This window comes from Myotis daubentonii, chromosome 6, assembly GCF_963259705.1.
Source record: "Myotis daubentonii chromosome 6, mMyoDau2.1, whole genome shotgun sequence".
NCBI classification, from domain to species: domain Eukaryota; kingdom Metazoa; phylum Chordata; class Mammalia; order Chiroptera; family Vespertilionidae; genus Myotis; species Myotis daubentonii.
Genome location: NC_081845.1, coordinates 98,171,460 through 98,188,690, shown reverse-complemented (window position 1 = coordinate 98,188,690; position 17,231 = coordinate 98,171,460). Strand labels below are relative to the sequence as shown.

Here is a 17,231-nt window from a genome sequence, read left to right as displayed (position 1 = left end):
TCTGGACTTCAGGAGGAGACACCAGGAAGAGAGGGAAAAGGGAATCTGGGGAGAGCCCTGTCCCTAAAGAAGACAAGGCAAGAGGGGGTGGCCATTTGTATTACATGCTGCTGGGAGAGAGAAGGGTAAGGACGGACACTGACCTAATCTGTTGACCCCTAGCAAGGGCGACTTCAGGCCATGTGGGGACAAAGGCAGGACCTAGTGGCTTAAGGACGGGCTGGCAGGCACGTGCTCCCACACCTGCTAAGCCTGAGCAGCTAAGAGGTAGTGTTAGATGTGACCCAAGCCCTGATGTGGGTGTATATGCCAGAACTTACCAATGGGGACGCTCTGCAGTTTGCCTGCCAATTTACTGTATGTGCATTCTATTGTATACTAACCTAGGACAGCTTTTACCAAAAAAGGGGGGGCTTAAGCTCCACCGCACCATGTTAGGCTTGGAGTGGGCACCTCAACACCAGACCGACAAGCCTCGGAAGGCGGACTGCGCCTTTCTGTCCCTACGCAGACGTAAGGGGCTGGTCGTAAGTAGCAGCCACTTTTTTAACACTAGAAAGACTGAAATTTAGTATATACCTATATTGCCCAAAAGCAGTCAAAATGACTGCATTGTGAAAGAATAATATCGGAGCACTCTTCACTTATGTTCCTTAGCTTTTCCAATAACTCACTTCTATTCGACATTATTTCATGAATTTAGGGCACAAAAGAAATAAAATAAACAACTTATTAGAACAAGTATCACTGCATAAAGATTCGAATAACAAGTACTAGTTTAGCTTATTGAGCAACTGCAACTTATCAAGTATCGACAATTTATCATGTACTTGTATGTTATCATGTGACAGTAATTGAAAAAAAATGAAAACTGTTATTTCAATACAGAGCCGAACTGGTCATATAAGAAATTTACTCAATTCAATAATAAGAGTTAAAATTTCCCAAGCAGTCAAAATGACTGCTTTTGGGCAATATGGGTATAACACATATATATATACCGGAAATGAAGGAGGGGGAGGTAACTACAATTATTAATAAACGCATTTATATGTTGTACAAAAAGTCACAAAATTCTAAGACATTGTGTCCTTATATACATAATTGTTTTTCTAATTGAAATTAAAAAGCAGTCAAAATGACTTCCTTGGGCAATCTAGTGTTAAAAAAGGTGCGTCCAGGCCTTCCTTCCTACCAGTCGGAAATTAGTGACGCGGGGTCAGGGAGCCCCGGAGCGGAGCGGAGCGTGGCTTCCCAGACCTTCAAAAACGCTCTGCCAAGGTCGGAGCCCGCAGACCACGCCCGCCCGCCCAGGCCACGCCCCCATAGTTGCAGACACGCCCCCAAGAGGACGCTCAGGCGCGTACGTGCGCCGCTCGGGGGCGGGGTCGGCGTCGGCGTGGAGATGCTCCTCTGTTCAGAGAACCACGCTACCGGAAGCGGAAATAGCACCCGGCGCCGCCAGAGTAACCATAACTGCTACCGCGATGCCGAAGGGTCCCAAGCAGCAGCCGCCGGAACCCGAGTGGATCGGGGACGGAGAGGGCACGAGCGCCGCAGGTGAGGCTCGTGGGCCGGGAGGCAGCGAGAGGAGAGAAGCGTGTACGTGCTTTAGGAGAGGGTCGCGGCCGCACCGGGCCCTGCGGGCTAGTGCGCGTGCGTGCGTGGGGCGGAGACGTTTGCCCCGGCGGCGGCGGGTTTGGGGTGGAGGCGACGGGAAAGGTGACGCGCGTCGCGCACGAGCTTAAGTGGGACAGGGTAAGAGAGGAGGAGGAGCATATGGAACCGAGGGAGAGGGGGGGAATGAGAAAGCCCTCCGCGCCACGCCGTACACCTCGCAGACAGATAAGCTGGCCTGGGCCTCCCGCTGCCGCCCGCGCGACCGCAGGCACAGCTCCTCGGGGGAGGGCTCCTTCCTGGCTCTTTCATAAGGCGCCCGAGTGAAGGTGCTGGTGTTGGATTGGGGGTTCAGGTTTACTTGGAAACAGCGAGTCATTGTTGAACACCTGCCTTTAATTAAGTACTATATACTGTAGTTTGGAGAGGGGAGGAAAAAATATAAACGACATCCTCCCAGGCTGGAGGACACTTCAAGGGGGAGGTAAAATGACACAAATCATCGCAGTAGGTACACAGTGATTCGTTTTACAAGCATTATTGGATGCCTACTGTATACCTGGTACTGTGCAGAGGAGCTGGGAATGTAGTAATCTATATCTATGTCCTATATAATAACACCCTAATATGAAAGTAGACCGAATGGCAGAATGACAGGTCGCTGTGATGCACACTGACCACCAGGGGACAGACGCACAACACAGGAGCTGCCCTCTGGTACTCACGGCTGATGGCTTAGGCCCACTCCCCTAAGCCGGTGAACATCCCCCAAGGGGTCCTGGACTGCAAGAGGGCGCAGGTCGGGCTGAGGGATAACCCCCAGTGCATGAAATTTAATGCACCGGGTCTCTGGTATATATATAAAAGGCTAATATGCTAAGTGTCAGACTGTTGGACCATTTGACTGGTAGCTATGACGTGCACTGACCACCAGGGGGGCAAACACTCAACACACAGGCATGGAAACATGGAACAGACTGATGAATCTCAGGGGAGGGGGCAGGGCAGGAAGAGATTAACTAAAGTTCTTACATGTATGCTAGATTCCTGGTGCACTGGTGGGGTCCCTCAGCCTGGTCTGCGCCCTCTCACAATCTGGGACCCCTTGGGGGATGTCAGACTGCTGGTTTTGGCCCAGTCCCCCCAGGCCAGGCTGAGGGACCCCCACAGGGCCGGTTTCAGCGTGATCCCCACAGGCCACGTGCACCAGGCCTCTAGTAAAAGATAAGCCTTGCTGGCCTGGCTGGTGTGTCTCAGTGATTAGAGCATTGGCCTGTGTAGAGAAAGGTCACAGGTTCGGTTCCTAACCGGATTGGGGCGCATGTGGAAGGCAACCTATCAATGTGCCTGTCTCTCTCTCTCTCCCCCTCCCTACCTCCGTTCCACTCTCTAAAAATCAATGGGAAAAATATTCTTGTATGAGGATTAACAACAACAAAGACAAGTTAGTGAAGACCTTGGAGGGGGGGGGGGGTGTAAGGGTTGGGAGAGGGGGAAAAGGAGGGGATGGAGATATCTGTAATACTATAAACAATAAAAAAGTACTAATAATTTTTTAAAAAGAAGCCTTGCTTTGAAGGGGCAGCCAGTCCAGTGGAGGGGACAGAGCATGGATCGGACAGTGGTTGACTGTTTCTGAGTGAGCTTGGGAATGCTGCAGGGCTGGGAAGGGAGAAGAGGCACCTACTCAGACAGGTGCTGGGAGTGTCAGCAAAGGCCCCCGGAGTGTGTGAGCGAAGTTCCATTCTTAGAGGATTAGTATGAGTTTGTCAGGGGAAGAGTATTCCAAGCAGAGGAAGATGTGTGTGCAAAGCTGGTTCCCACGACTGGGTGAACGATGGAGTTGGAAAGATGTGCAGGATACAGGTAATGAAAGTTTTTGTACGCTACTCTGAGGAGTTTAACCCTAAAGACATTAAGAAGGTGGACCTATTGAAGCGCATAAGGAAAGATACAGTCAGTTCACCCTGGCAACACTGAGCAGTGGAGAAGAGTGTGAAGGGGTGGCGAGTGGAGGCAGGGAGACTTTGCAGCTTCTCGCTATGGCCCGGATGAGACGTGGTAAGAGAGTAAGCCAGGGCGGTGAAGACTGAAAAGTTATTGCAGAAATGACATTGATCAGAGCTGGAAACTGGCTGATAAGCACCTCAGTGGGGAGTAGAGTATTAATGAAAAGTAGTATGGGCTCTAGGGTGGACTTTCTAAGAGAAGATGGCAGGAGAGAAAGATCTATGCTAAAAGGGAAGATACAGGCGAGTGTGGTTGGAGTGTTGGAAATGGATGCAGATTGAAGCAAAAAAGGGCAGGAGGTGGAGATCCAAAAGAATCTCAACAATTAAGGGAAATAGGGAAAGGAGGCTGGGGAGATAACTGAGAGGCAAACCAGGAGCAAGAAGGATTCCTGTCGTTAAATAATGAGGGGAGAGAAGTAAAAGGTAGGTAGCATGGAATGTTGCAGAGAAGTCAAGCAAATCCGGACTAAAAATGTACTTTTGGGGTTGAGCAATTAAGGAGACAGTAGCAGCTTTGTCAGAAGTCTCATTTGGAGGTGATATCCAAAGCAGATTGCAGTGCTTGAAAAGGAATGGGAGACAAGGAAGTGGTATGGACTGTGCTTTTCAGAAGACAGGATAGAAAACAGTGATTGGAAGAGGATTGGAAGATTAAGTAGAGTTTTATTTGTGAAGCTAGGAGCATTTGAGTGATGTGTAAAGGGAAGGAGCCTCTAGGCAGAGAGAGGGAAGATAACAGCTTTAGCCACACTTAGCCTTATTCTGTCCTTGATGGTGTATACTTTCTCACCATTGAACCTGTGCAAGGCTTTTCCTCTCCCTGTAGCCAGGAAGGTCAGAGTGATGTTTAACAAGAGATTTAAAAGGAGAGGTGGGACTGTTGGGTTAGTCCTTGGGGAGAAAATAGCATCTGGTATTTGTCACTCCTAGATACTGCCAAAGTGAGCTGATCATGTCTTTCCTTCTCGTGTACTTCAATGGATCCTCCTTCATCATATCTTTAGGATTAGGCTCCTTGGAATCCTATATAATGAAAGCCTAATATGCTAAGTGTCCGGTTGTCTGTTCAACCAATCAAAGCGTAATATGATAGCCCTAACCGGTTTGGCTCAGCAGATAGAGTTTCGGCCTGTGGACTGAAGGGTCCCAGGTTCGATTCTGGTCAAGGGCATGTACCTGGGTTGCGGGCACATCGCCAATAGGGGGCGTGCAAGAGGCAGCTGAATCAATGTTTCTCTCTCATCGATGTTTCTAACTCTGTATCCCTCTCCCTTCCTCTCTGTAAAAAATCAATAAAATATATATTTTTTAAAAAAGCATTATATGATAATGATATGCTAAGGCTGCTCAACCGCTTGCTATAATATGCACTGACCACCAGGGGGAAGATGCTCCGACCAGTAGGTGAGCTTGCTGCTGGGGTGTGGCTAAACGGGACTGAGCGAGATGGGCCAGACAAGCCCTCCCACGGTCCCTCCCCGGCCCTGATCGTGCACCAGTGGGTTCCCTCAGCCTGGCCTGCGCCCTCTCGCAATCCAGGACCCCTCAGGGGATGTCAGAGAGCCTGTTTCGGTAGGAGAGCTGGTTTTGGCCTGATCCCGCAGGCCAGGCCGAGGGGCCCCACTGGTGCACAGATCTGTGCACCGGGCCTCTAGTAGCATATACAGCCTTTCATTGTTTCTCCTGCGCATCTTTGCAACTCCACACCAGTCACCCAGTGCAGAGGCCAGATTGTGAAATGTGTTCTGGATGGAGGACTTCCATGCCTGGGGCTAAATCAAGGAGCCAGGAGAAGCCACTGTCCAGAACATCCCTATGCTGTACAGAGAAGGTGGGACAGGCCCTCTTAGTCGGAAGGGACTGTCCTCATCAGTGACCAGTTTTAGGCGTAGTAGATGTGCACTGAAATTTTCCTCGGGAAGTAATTGCTGTGGGTCACATGGGCTTCTGGTCTGAGCAGTACTTACTGTTATAGCAGAAAGCCATTCATGTTTTTTGTTTGTTTTGGTGGTTTTTTTTTTTTTTTTTTTAAGCTAAGTGATTACAGGAGTGCTTTTGGATAGGAGGGGATAGTTTGGAGGGAATATGATGGTGGACAGACCTAGACATGAAGAGAAATCATGAAGCTGCTGGTTACCTTCTGGTCTGACGGTGGAAGGGAATGGGGAGGTAGACATAGTTCAGGGGAGCCGGGATGGACAGAAGGGAAGACTGGAAGTCGTTCAGTCAGTAAACTTCTATTGACGCCCCGCTTTGCGCCCTGGGAGCACCGCCCGTGGCTGTGATGAAAGACTGCTGAGCGTAACACTGTGATTTGGGCTAGAATGCTCGGAGTTCATTTCCTTAAAGAACCATTTCTGGCCGAAACCGGTTTGGCTCAGTGGATAGAGCGTCGGCCTGCGGACTGAAAGGTCCCAGGTTCGATTCCGGTCAAGGGCATGTACCTGGGTTGCGGGCATATCCCCAGTGGGAGATGTGCAGGAGGCAGCTAATCGATGTTTCTAACTCTCTATCTCTCTCCCTTCCTCTCTGTAAAAAATCAATAAAATATATTAAAAAAAAAAAAAAAAGAACCATTTCTGTGTGGCTGCACGTCTCACAGACACCATATCCCAGTTGAATTCATGGCTCTTTGTTCTGCCTTGGGTGGCAGGGGTGGGAAGAGGGGACCTTCTCTTTCATTAAACCTCAAGTTAATGAGTGGCACTAGGAGCCCAGTTTTGCTAGCTACAAACATAGGAGTCATTTGGAACTGCTCTGTCTCCCTTCCCATCTCTACCTTCACCCTCCGAATTCTGCTTCCTCCCTCCCGATGCCACCCTAGACCAGCCACCTGTGTCTGTGGCGTGGGACAGTGCACATGTGTAGAGAATGATAGGTGAGCTAGAAACACAGTGAAATGGGGTGGAGGCCATCTGAGGGCTTTGCAGGGGAGCATTCACGATGTCTGCTTCACCTCCTAGACAGAGTGGTGAAGAAAGGGAAGAAGGACAAGAAGAACAAAAAGACGGTGAGGAAATGGGGTTGAGGATGAACTTGATCAAGTGTTTCCATGTGATGGTATTGGGAGGTCTGTGGAGAAGGCTTGTCAAGAGAGGAAGCAGGCGTGGGTGGGAGGGAGGGCTGGGTCATCTGAGCCATGCTGACCTGTACCTGAACTCTTGCTAGTTCTTTGAAGAGCTGGCAGTTGAAGATAAACAGGCTGGGGAAGAAGAGAAAGTGCGCAAGGAGAAGGAGCAGCAGCAGCAGCAGCAGCAGGTACAAGTGTCGGGGGCCCACCAGGCCTCGCCACCACGTGGGTGCAGCCGGTGATGGGACTCTGAGGCAGAGGGACGATAGGGACCTGCGCCTCAGACTCTTCTCACTCTCTGCTTTCAGCAGCAAAAAAAAAAACGAGAGACCCGAAAAGGCCGGAGGAAGAAGGATGTGGATGACGATGGCGAAGAGAAGGAACTGCTGGAGCGTCTGCAGAAGCTCTCGGTGCCCGCCAGTGACGAGGAGGGAGAGGGTAATGATGGGAGTGGGGCCTGCAGCCCTGAGCCAGGGTGAGGGTGTGCCTCATCCCTTCATCTGTGAGTTGTTTCAGATTGAAGAGCCAGAATCAGCATTCTCTTTCCTGCCTGATCTTGTTTGTCATTTCAGAACCTGCCCTGAGATCCCGAGGCGGGAAGGAAGCCAAGGTAAGCCATCGCGTGGGAGGCAGGCCTGGGTGCGCAGTCGTGATCACCCGCTGACTCCTCTGCCCCTCGTACCAGGGAGGCAATGCTTTTGCAGCCCTGATTCGGGATCAGAGTGAGGAAGAGGAGGAGGAGGAAGAAAAACACCCTCCGAAGCCTGCCAAGCCGGAGAAAAATCGGATCAATAAGGTGACAGTGATGGCCCTGCCAGGTGCGCCCGCCCCACGGAGCACCTTCTGGCCGTGGTGGGCCAATTCGCTGGCTTGATTTCCTGCTCCTGGGCTAGCTCTTCTAGTCTGTCTTGCTTAAACTATCAAATTCAGCTTTTTAAAATACTCTTTTTATAACTTGGAAGTCTACAGTGATTCTGTTGCTTTCAAAGTCAAGATCTGAAACAAAGGCCTTCAAGTCTTTGCTCTTCCATCTGGGAGTCTTCCGTGTGCGTGCCTTTCAGAGGGCCTGACTGCACTTGGCTTCCAGCCGACTGTGTGGCCTTTGCTCTGCGCCCTGTACTCCGTCTTCCCGGGACTCTCCCAGCCCCTCCATCACCTCTCGCGTGTGCCCTCGAGGAAGCCCTCCAGCGCGGGTGCCGCCGCTCCTGTGGCTCGCGCCGGGCTCACAGGCCAATGCTCTCGCTTTCTCTTTACTCTCTAATCTCCCATTGGAGGTGAGGGCTGTTCTGGGTCTCACTTTCTCCCTGGTCCCACTCAGCGCAGTGAGCTCCTCATCCTAGATCCCGAGAAATGCTTGTTAAGCAACAAGGTAGCAAATCAGCATGTGTGTGTGTGTGTGTCTGTCTGTCTGTCTGTCTCATCTCCATGTCCTCTCCAGGCTGTATCTGAGGAACAACCAGGACTCAAGGGCACCAGGGGAAAGGAAGAGAAGTCAACAGGGAAAGCCAAGGTGAGGGAGGACGTCGGCAGGAGAAGGTGCTGGTCTCAAGACTTGGAGCATGTCATCAGCCTGTCTCTTCTCTGTTAGCCTCAGAATAAATTTTCCGCTCTGGACAATGAAGGTGAAGAGGATGGAGAAGAAACACGAACAAAAGAAAAAGAGCCATCCAAGCCGGGGAAGGAGAAGGCCAAGAAGGCAGAGCAGGTGTGTGTTCCCGTGTGGAGGCGGCTGGGGTCCGGGTGCTGGCACTACACCCGCGGGAGAGGGCAGACTTCTGTAAAGGAGTTGGCACGTAGCAATATTTCTGGCTTTGCAGGCCACATACAGTCTCTGATGTATATTCTTCTTCCTCTTTTTTTCTTTCTTTTTCTTTTTTTAGAAGAGAGAAAATGGTTATAACACACTATGGCAGGTACCAGCTCCCTCATGAGTATGAGGAAAGATGACAGACAGCCCATTCTGCCTAGGAGCTGGGAAGCCTGTGTTTCTGATCTGGGCACTGCCGGGCACTCACTGCCCTCCCCAGTGAATCGAGACCCGCAGGTTCTTCCCGAGAGCCCTCGCACACCAGGACAGCAGCTGTCAAGATGGGGCTAGTCTCGGGTTCCTCCTTTTTTAAAAAACAGATATGTAAAAGTATTTTTGAATATGTAAAAGCCATTCTTTTTTTAAAATACGTTTTTATTGATTTTCAGAGTGATAGGAAGAGAGAGAGACATTGATCAGCTCCCACCCTGCCCCTGCGCAGTTCCCACCGGGACTGAGCCCGCAAGCCGGGCATGTGCCTGACCAGGAATTGAACTGGTGACCTGGTTCATAGGTCAACACTCAACCACTGAGCCACACCGGGCTAAACCATGCTTACCTCAGGGCCATATAGAAACAGGCCTTGGGTCTGATTGGGCCCATGGGCCACAGATTGCAGCCCCTGATCCAGAGAGGAAGAGACCTGGCATTGGATTGAGACGGTCTGTGTGTGTGGCCTTGAGTGCATCTTCCCTCCTCGGTTCTCAGTTACCTCATCCGCATGGGACGCAGGAGTCCATGGTCTCCGCAGTCCCTGTATGCCCCGTGCCTCCTGTCCTGGCTTGTTGCACCCTTAGCGCCTGTGGCTAGGGCTTCCAGACCCCTTCTCTGCATGTCACTGTGTGCGCTCCAGTAACACCTGGTGCGTGAGGAGAGGGACCCAGTCACGTGCTGGCAGCTCGGGGGGCAGGAGCACAGGCAGTTTCCTGGGTCCTCCGCTGGTGCCGGGCCCCATGCGTGGTGGCAGAAATGGACGGAGGAGACCGGGTGGGTGCGAGAGGCCGCCACAGTGTCCGCAGAGGGGGAGAGCTGACGGAGACGGCGTAGGCGAGCTCTAGAAGGGGCCCTGGTGTTTTACCACTTCCTGGTTCTCACAGGGTTCCGAGGAGGAAGGAGAGGAGGAAGAAGGGGAGTCTAAGGCCAATGATCCCTATGCCCACCTTAGCAAAAAAGAGAAGAAAAAGCTGAAGAAACAGGTAAGTCCTTGGATTCCTAGTGGGAAAAGGTAGGAACATTCGATATTTTTAAGCTTCAGCTAGAGGGCCTGTGAAGGTGGGGACAAGAGGAGAGCTCTGAGTGCTGCCTCAGGCAGAACACGCAGAGTGAGGGGAGTGGGGGCTCTGGCGGTGTCTGGGGACCTGGGTGGGATCGTGGTGGCGGAGCTGAGCTGGTGACAGTGGTTGCCCCTCCTCCTCAGATGGAGTATGAGCGCCAGGTGGCGTCGTTAAAGGCCGCCAACGCTGCTGAGAATGACTTTTCCGTGTCGCAAGCAGAGGTGTCCTCTCGCCAGGCCATGCTAGAGAATGCGTCTGACATCAAGGTGAGGGTGTCTTTCCCCGCCCAGGGAAGTGCCTGTTCTCTGCGGCATGGCCCAGCAGCCAGGGACGTGGGTGTGTGCGTGGGTGTGCGGGCTTGTCCACGGTGGGAATGCTTGGAGGCGGTTTCCACACCTGGAGTTCTGCATCTTGAGCGAGAAGATAGAAAAATCAGTAGAAGTAGAGGGCCCACCCTTGGAGGGAAGTTGTGGGACAGGCTGGACGCATAGGGTGTGCACGAGCTGTTAGAGGCAGTGGACAGGGAGAGGCCCTGCAAGGTAGGAGGGGCTGTGCTGGAGGCCTGGACTTGCCAGGGGTCCCCCTGCAGGGAGAGGCTGTAGCCACCAGCTGGGGGAGAGCCTCATTGTGCCCCTTCCTTCCCTCTGCACCGCTTCCCTGGTGGCCACAGCTGGAGAAGTTCAGCATCTCCGCCCACGGCAAGGAGCTGTTCGTCAACGCAGACCTGTACATAGTGGCCGGCCGCCGCTATGGGCTAGTGGGGCCCAACGGGTGAGGAGAGGAGGGGCTGGGGGCAGAGGGGGCGAGGCTGGAAGGAAGAGAAGGATTTCTCAGTGCAGCTTGGTCCTGATTTCTCATCCCCAGCAAGGGCAAGACCACTCTCCTCAAGCACATTGCCAACCGCGCCTTGAGCATCCCCCCCAACATCGATGTGCTGCTCTGTGAGCAGGGTGAGGCTGTGGGGCTCCGGGGCGCTGGGAGAGGAGCCGTTATGAAGGGGGCTTGGGAAAGTCATGTGGGGAGCCTGGGAAGTGATGCTACAGCAGGGGGAGAAGTGTGGGACGCAGGGTGTTTCATTCGGAACAGGCACATAGAGCTGGGCAGGATCAGGCAAACCAGAAATAGTGCTGAAGGGCAGGGGGCGTAGGACCCTGACCCCGGGGTGGCCTGACTGTCCTCCCCACCCCCAGAGGTGGTAGCGGATGAAACACCCGCAGTGCAGGCTGTTCTTCGAGCCGACACCAAGCGATTGAAGCTGCTGGAGGAGGAGCGACAGCTTCAGGCGCAGCTGGAGCAGGGCGACGACACAGCAGCTGAGCGGCTGGAGAAGGTAGAGGACTCGGCAGGCTCACAGGCTGAGCCCTCAGGGTTCCTGTGACCTCGGCCTGTGACCTCTTCTCCCTCTCCCAGGTGTATGAGGAACTGAGGGCTACTGGCGCGGCAGCCGCAGAGGCCAAAGCCCGGCGGATCCTGGCTGGTCTGGGGTTCGATCCTGAAATGCAGAATCGGCCCACACAGAAGTTCTCGGGAGGCTGGCGCATGCGTGTCTCCCTGGCCAGGTGGGGGCTGCCCACCTACTGCCCTCCCTTCAGCCTCAAACACCAGGCCCTTTCCCTTCTTCCCATCCTGCCAAGGCCAGCAGGGAGGTTCAAGGCTGGCTGCTCTCCCCTCCTTGGTGGCGGTGGGCCCCAGGCTCCTCATGTCTCTCCCTGGGGGACGTTATCGATGCCTTCTGCACAGGAGCTCCTCTGAGGAGAGGTTGGGAAGGAAGTTCATGGTCTCGGGCTCCACCTACTGGGGCTGCTCTGGGGTCCTCTGAGCAAGGTCTCCCGCTCTGACCCTGCCCTTGGCTGCCCCCCTCCAGGGCGCTGTTCATGGAGCCCACGCTGCTGCTGCTGGACGAGCCCACCAACCACCTGGACCTCAATGCTGTCATCTGGCTCAACAAGTGCGTCCATCGCCCTGGCCTCCGGCCTCGGCACCGGTGGTGCCGTGCTGCCTCCTTCTCTAGCTCTCCCCATCTGCCCTTGGTGCTTGGTCCAGCCGGCCCTCCCTCCCTAGCCCCCACCTGTCTGCTGCCCAACTGAACCCTGACGTGACCATTGTGACCTTTCCACACTCTGCTCTAAAACCCAGCTACCTGCAGGGCTGGCGGAAGACGTTGCTCATCGTCTCCCATGACCAGGGCTTCCTGGATGACGTCTGCACTGACATCATCCACCTCGACGCCCAGCGGCTCCACTACTACAGGGGCAATTACAGTAAGTGGGCTCACCATGGTGAGGAGCTGGGCCTCAGAATCTGGGCATGGACGCCCGTCAGTCCCATCACCCTCAGTCCTGATCACCCCCTCGGTGGCTGGGAGAGGGGCACCCACTGATGTCCATCCGCTCTGCCCAGTGACCTTCAAGAAGATGTACCAGCAAAAGCAGAAGGAGCTGCTGAAGCAGTATGAGAAGCAGGAGAAGAAGCTGAAGGAGCTGAAGGCGGGCGGCAAGTCCACCAAGCAGGCGGTGAGCACGCGGGGGCTCCTGCGATGGGGGCTCTCCTCAGGAGAGTGGACAAAGAGACACTCGGACACCGGCCTGCATTTCAGGGGCCACTGTGCAGGTGAGGGTTTCTCCCTTTCCCTTTTCTCTGCAGGAAAAGCAAACAAAGGAAGCCCTGACTCGGAAGCAGCAGAAATGCCGACGAAAAAACCAGGACGAGGAATCGCAGGAGGCGCCCGAGCTCCTGAAGCGCCCCAAGGAGTACACTGTGCGCTTCACGTTCCCCGACCCCCCGCCGCTCAGCCCTCCCGTGCTGGGCCTGCACGGTAGCCTCGGCCCGGCCGCGTGGGTGGGAGCGCGGGCACCCGTCCGCCAGGGCCGGGACACAGGGCCCTGAGGGTAACGGGAAAGAAAAGAAGCTTCCTCTCCTGGCTCTCAGGTGTGACGTTTGGCTACGAGGGGCAGAAGCCACTCTTTAAGAACCTGGATTTTGGCATCGACATGGACTCAAGAAGTGAGTGGGTGTTGGGTGGCCAGAGGAGGCAGAGCAGGGGCCCAGGGAGAGGGAGCGGGGCCTCTCTGACCACCTGCCTTGCTTCCGCAGTCTGCATCGTGGGTCCCAACGGCGTGGGGAAGAGCACGCTGCTCCTGCTGCTGACGGGCAAGCTGACGCCGGTGGGTCCTGCAGCGCCCTGGAGGACGGTGGGGGCGCTGAGTGGCAGCAGCTCCGAGGCTGGAGCTGGGAGCCTGTGGGGCAGAGCGAAATACAGAACTTGAGAGGGCTCTTATCCCTGCGGGGCTGCAGGGAGCGGTTTAGATCCGTTCAGGGAGGAGAGCCAGGAGGATGGGAGCTGGAGCTGGGAGCCTGTGTGCTTTGATTAAACAGGAAATACGTTACAGGATGATTTGAATGGCATGAGCCAAAGAGAAATCTAGAGATAATCAATGTTAAGTTTGATAGATAGCTTTCTCCTTTTTACTTTTGCAAATGTGCATACCCTTTTTGTTTTTGTTGTGTGTTTTTTTTAACAAAAATGGACTATCACATGAATTGTTCGGTAGCCAGGTTATTTATTCATATTTTAAAGAATAGCCGTAACCGGTTTGGCTCAGGGGATAGAGCGTCGGCCTGCAGACTGAAAGGTCCCAGGTTCGATTCTGGTCAAGGGCATGTACCTTGGTTGCGGGCACATCTCTAGTGGGAGGTGTGCAGGAGGCAGCTGATTGATGTTTCTCTCTCATTGATGTTTCTAGCTCTCTATCTCTCTCCCTTCCTCTCTGTAAAAAATCAATAAAATATATATTTAAAAAAAAAATAATAGCTTATTGCCCTAGCTGGTTTGGCTTAGTGGATAGAGCATTGGCCTGCAGACTGAGGGGTTCCAGGTTTTGATTCCGGGCAAGGGCATGTGCCCAGGTTGCAGGCTCGATCCCTAGTAGGGGGTGTGCAGGAAGCAGCTGATCAGTAATTCTCTTTCATCGTTAATGTTTCTTACTTTTTTTTAAAATATTTATAATCTGTTTTATCTATATATAAAAGCCTAAGTGATCATGTAACCAGTCGCTATGATGTGCACTGACCACCAGAGGGCAGACGCTCAATGCAGGAGCTGCCCCCTGGTGGTAAGTGCACTCCCACGGCCAAGCTTCCATGGCCCCTTCCCCCAGGCCCCAGTTGGGAGAGGGGGCGGTGACAGGCCAACCTTCCACAGTCCCTCTCCCTGACCGGCTGGCCTCCCAATAGGCCTCGATCGCCCAGGCCAAGGGACCCCACCCATGCACAAATTTGTGCACCTGGCCTCTACTTTTTAATATATTTGTATTGATTTCAAAGAGGGAGGGAGAGATAGAAACATCAGTGATGACAGAGAATCACTGATTGGCTGCCTCCTGCACACCCCCTACTAGGGATCAAGCCTGCAACCTGGGTATATGCCCTTGACCAAAATCAAACCTGGGCTGAAACCGGTTTGGCTCGGTGGATGGAGCGTCGGCCTGCGGACTCAAGGGTCCCAGGTTCGGTTCCGGTCAAGGGCATGTGCCTGGGTTGCGGGCACATCCCTGATGGGGGATGTGCAGGAGGCGGCTGATCGATGTTTCTCTCTCATCGATGTTTCTGACTATCTTTCTCCCTTCCTCTCTGTAAAAAACCAACAAAAATATATTAAAAAAAAAAAAAATCAAACCTGGGACCCTTCAGTCCATAGGCTGACACTCTATCCACTGAGCCAAACCAGCTAGGGCTCATCATTGATGTTTCTCTCTCTCTCTCCCTCTCAACTTCCTCTCTGAAATCAATAAAAATATATTTTTTAAAAAAGAAAAAATAGTTTTTTGATTTTTAGAGAGAGGAAGGGAGAGAGAAAAGAGAAACATCGATGTGAGAGCACAACATGTATGGGCTGCCTCCTGCACGTCCCCCACTCACAATCAAGTCCTCAACCCAGCATGTGCTCTGACTGGGAATCAAACTGGTGACCTCCTTGTGTATGGGATGGTGCTCCAACGAGCTGAGCCATACCAGGTGGGCTTGTAGCGGTGTTTCCAGATAATACACATGAAGAATTTTTCTTTACTAGTAATTACGTAGATCCTGCCCCCAGGCTGTACCTAGACCAGAGGGAAGGCCCTCCTCAGCATCCCAGCCCCAGAACTGATTGATCTCAGTCATAGGGTTGTTCCAGCTTTCACTGAGGACAGTACATAGCAAGCATCCTCTTCGCGCAGCTCTGTGAATTTAGTTTTCCTAAATGTATTGCCCTTGGGACTTCAGCAGTGCACTGCACTATGGAACTTGAGATGGGTGGTGGCATCTGTCCTCCCTCCAGGAAAGTGTTGCAAGGGCCCTTTCCCCTCAGATCTTCCCGACCTGTCCTTAATCCCTATCTGACCTGGGGCCCTGAGAAGGGGCTGTGTGCTCACCCACTGGGAGGGAAGAGGCACTCCTGAGCTGTGGCCGATTCCCCTGGCCTGCGTCTGGTGTGCCTTGGTCACCCTGGGGAGGATGGCGGTGTTCCCGCTCGCACCGGCCTGTTCCCGTCCCAGGACCATATTTGTCTCCCCTTCAGGAAGTCAGGCTGTGGGCCTGTAGCACCTTTTTCCTTCCTGTCTCACCCCTTGTTCTTTGCTTACAGACTCAGGGGGAAATGAGAAAGAACCACCGGCTGGTAAGTCACCTTGGGGAATTAGGGAATGAGAGTCCGATACAGGAAGCAGGACCTTCTCTGACCCCTTCCCTCTCCTTTGGGGCAGAAAATTGGCTTCTTCAACCAGCAGTATGCAGAACAGCTGCACATGGAGGAGACACCCACTGAGTACCTGCAGCAGGCCTTCAACCTGCCCTACCAAGATGCCCGCAAGTGCCTGGGCCGCTTCGGCCTCGAGAGCCATGCCCACACCATCCAGATCTGCAAACTCTCCGGTACTGCCGTGGGGCTGAGGAGGCCTTCTCACACCCCAGCCCAGGCTGTAGCTAGACCCCAGGGCAGGAGGCCCGAAGCTAGGGGGCTTCAACACGCACCCGAGTGACCTGCAGGAAGGGGAGGTGGCCGAGGTGTGAGGGTCTCCTTTCTGTCTGCTGTAGGGGGGCAGAAAGCCCGAGTCGTGTTTGCGGAGCTGGCCTGTCGGGAGCCCGATGTGCTGATCTTGGTGAGTGAGCCGGGCTGCAGGGGCGGGTGCATTGCAGGCGGGAGTTCTGCCGCTCAGTCAGGAATGCCTCCTCCACAGGATGAGCCCACCAACAACCTGGACATCGAGTCCATCGACGCTCTGGGCGAGGCCATCAACGAGTACAAGGGCGGTGAGTCCCCTCGGAGCGCTCCCCTCCTTCCCTGGGGCCAGCTGCGGTGGCCTCCGCTCGGCTCCCTTCTTTCAGGCACTGATTGCTGCCCCTTCCTTCACAGCTGTGATCGTCGTCAGCCACGACGCCCGGCTCATCACAGAAACCAGCTGCCAGCTGTGGGTGGTGGAGGAGCAGAGTGTCAGCCAGATCGACGGCGACTTTGAGGACTACAAGCGGGAGGTGCTGGAGGCCCTGGGGGAAGTCATGGTCAACCGCCCCCGAGAATGACCTTCCTTCCCTCCCCGTGGGCTCCACAGGCCAGGATGCCACTTGGCTGCCTTTCCGGAAAGACTCGTCTGCTTGCTTTTCTTCATATAAATGAGGTGGCCTTGTGCCTGACACCCTCCGCACCAGCAGAGGTGACGTGACCTTTATTATCGTGGGTTCGTCCAGCCAGACTTCTGTGGCCAGTGGTCCTGAGTCTCCTTGTTCCTCAACTGCCTCTCATCCACCCGAGGGGCTGTGGCCCTGGGCTCTGGCAGTGCTGATTTTTCCGTGGATTCCATGCTGACCTGGTGACCATGCGAAGGGCTGTGGCAGCTCTGCTCGGGGGAGGGGGGCCTGCGTCCTGTCTGCGTGCAGGCTGGGGCAGGCGAGTGCTGCTGACCTGGAATGTCCCTGTGCCATGGGGAGGAATAAAGGAAGGTGTTGCTGCCCGTTCATAGAGTCGTGGGGGTTGGGGCTGTGGGTCTTGCTTCACTGCGCTTCCTGGCAGCATTTAGTATCCTCACTTCCCACCAATACTAACGCCTCTCACGTGCAGTCTCACTGCACCAGGGCAGTGCTGGCTGGGTGAGGAGCCGCCTCCTCCCCCACCCTCAGGACACTCAGGCCTCACTGTCCAAGGTCCCCCAACATGTAGAGTTGAGGGCAGGCAGGTGGGGAAGACGTGAACACATGCGGTGATGGGCCGGTGGCTGGCAGGCAGCTCTTGGTTCGGGCTGTGTGCTCCTAGAAGGAGCTGTCTGGAGCTTGGTTATTGGCGGGATCACTTGAGAGTGGACCTTAACAAAGAATAAGGATTTGAATGAGGGAACAGAGCCCTTTCGGAACCTAGGAAAAGAGCATATCTAAAGCTTAGAAGGAAGAAAACCAAACAGAGCTAATCGGAGAAAAGGACT

The 17,231-nt window shown here is 54.0% G+C and overlaps 1 protein-coding gene and 1 non-coding gene across 15 annotated transcripts; one reads left to right on the top strand and one right to left on the bottom strand.

The window, feature by feature from the left end:
• Positions 1–1,390: 1,390 nt before the first annotated feature.
• Positions 1,391–16,772, top strand: ABCF1 (ATP binding cassette subfamily F member 1). Of its 14 annotated transcripts, none has more exons than XM_059702183.1 (26): positions 1,391–1,560; positions 6,597–6,639; positions 6,798–6,887; positions 7,011–7,137; positions 7,272–7,309; positions 7,385–7,495; positions 8,138–8,209; positions 8,288–8,404; positions 8,580–8,612; positions 9,604–9,702; positions 9,924–10,046; positions 10,451–10,551; positions 10,645–10,730; positions 10,971–11,110; positions 11,191–11,339; positions 11,645–11,728; positions 11,917–12,041; positions 12,181–12,293; positions 12,424–12,595; positions 12,709–12,783; positions 12,874–12,944; positions 15,404–15,436; positions 15,522–15,690; positions 15,853–15,917; positions 15,996–16,068; positions 16,172–16,772. In XM_059702183.1, the coding sequence occupies exons 1-26, from the start codon at positions 1,406–1,408 to the stop codon at positions 16,336–16,338; spliced, it is 2,631 nt and encodes an 876-aa protein (XP_059558166.1). In that variant the 5' UTR covers positions 1,391–1,405; the 3' UTR covers positions 16,339–16,772. The 14 variants fall into 14 exon arrangements, with proteins under 14 accessions (XP_059558166.1, XP_059558164.1, XP_059558163.1 ...); XM_059702181.1 differs by having other exon boundaries at positions 7,008–7,137; XM_059702180.1 differs by having other exon boundaries at positions 7,005–7,137.
• On the bottom strand, positions 8,680–8,804 carry LOC132237795 (small nucleolar RNA SNORA3/SNORA45 family). Its single transcript, XR_009453627.1, has one exon. It is a non-coding gene; the product is annotated as a small nucleolar RNA SNORA3/SNORA45 family (small nucleolar RNA).
• Positions 16,773–17,231: the final 459 nt, after the last annotated feature.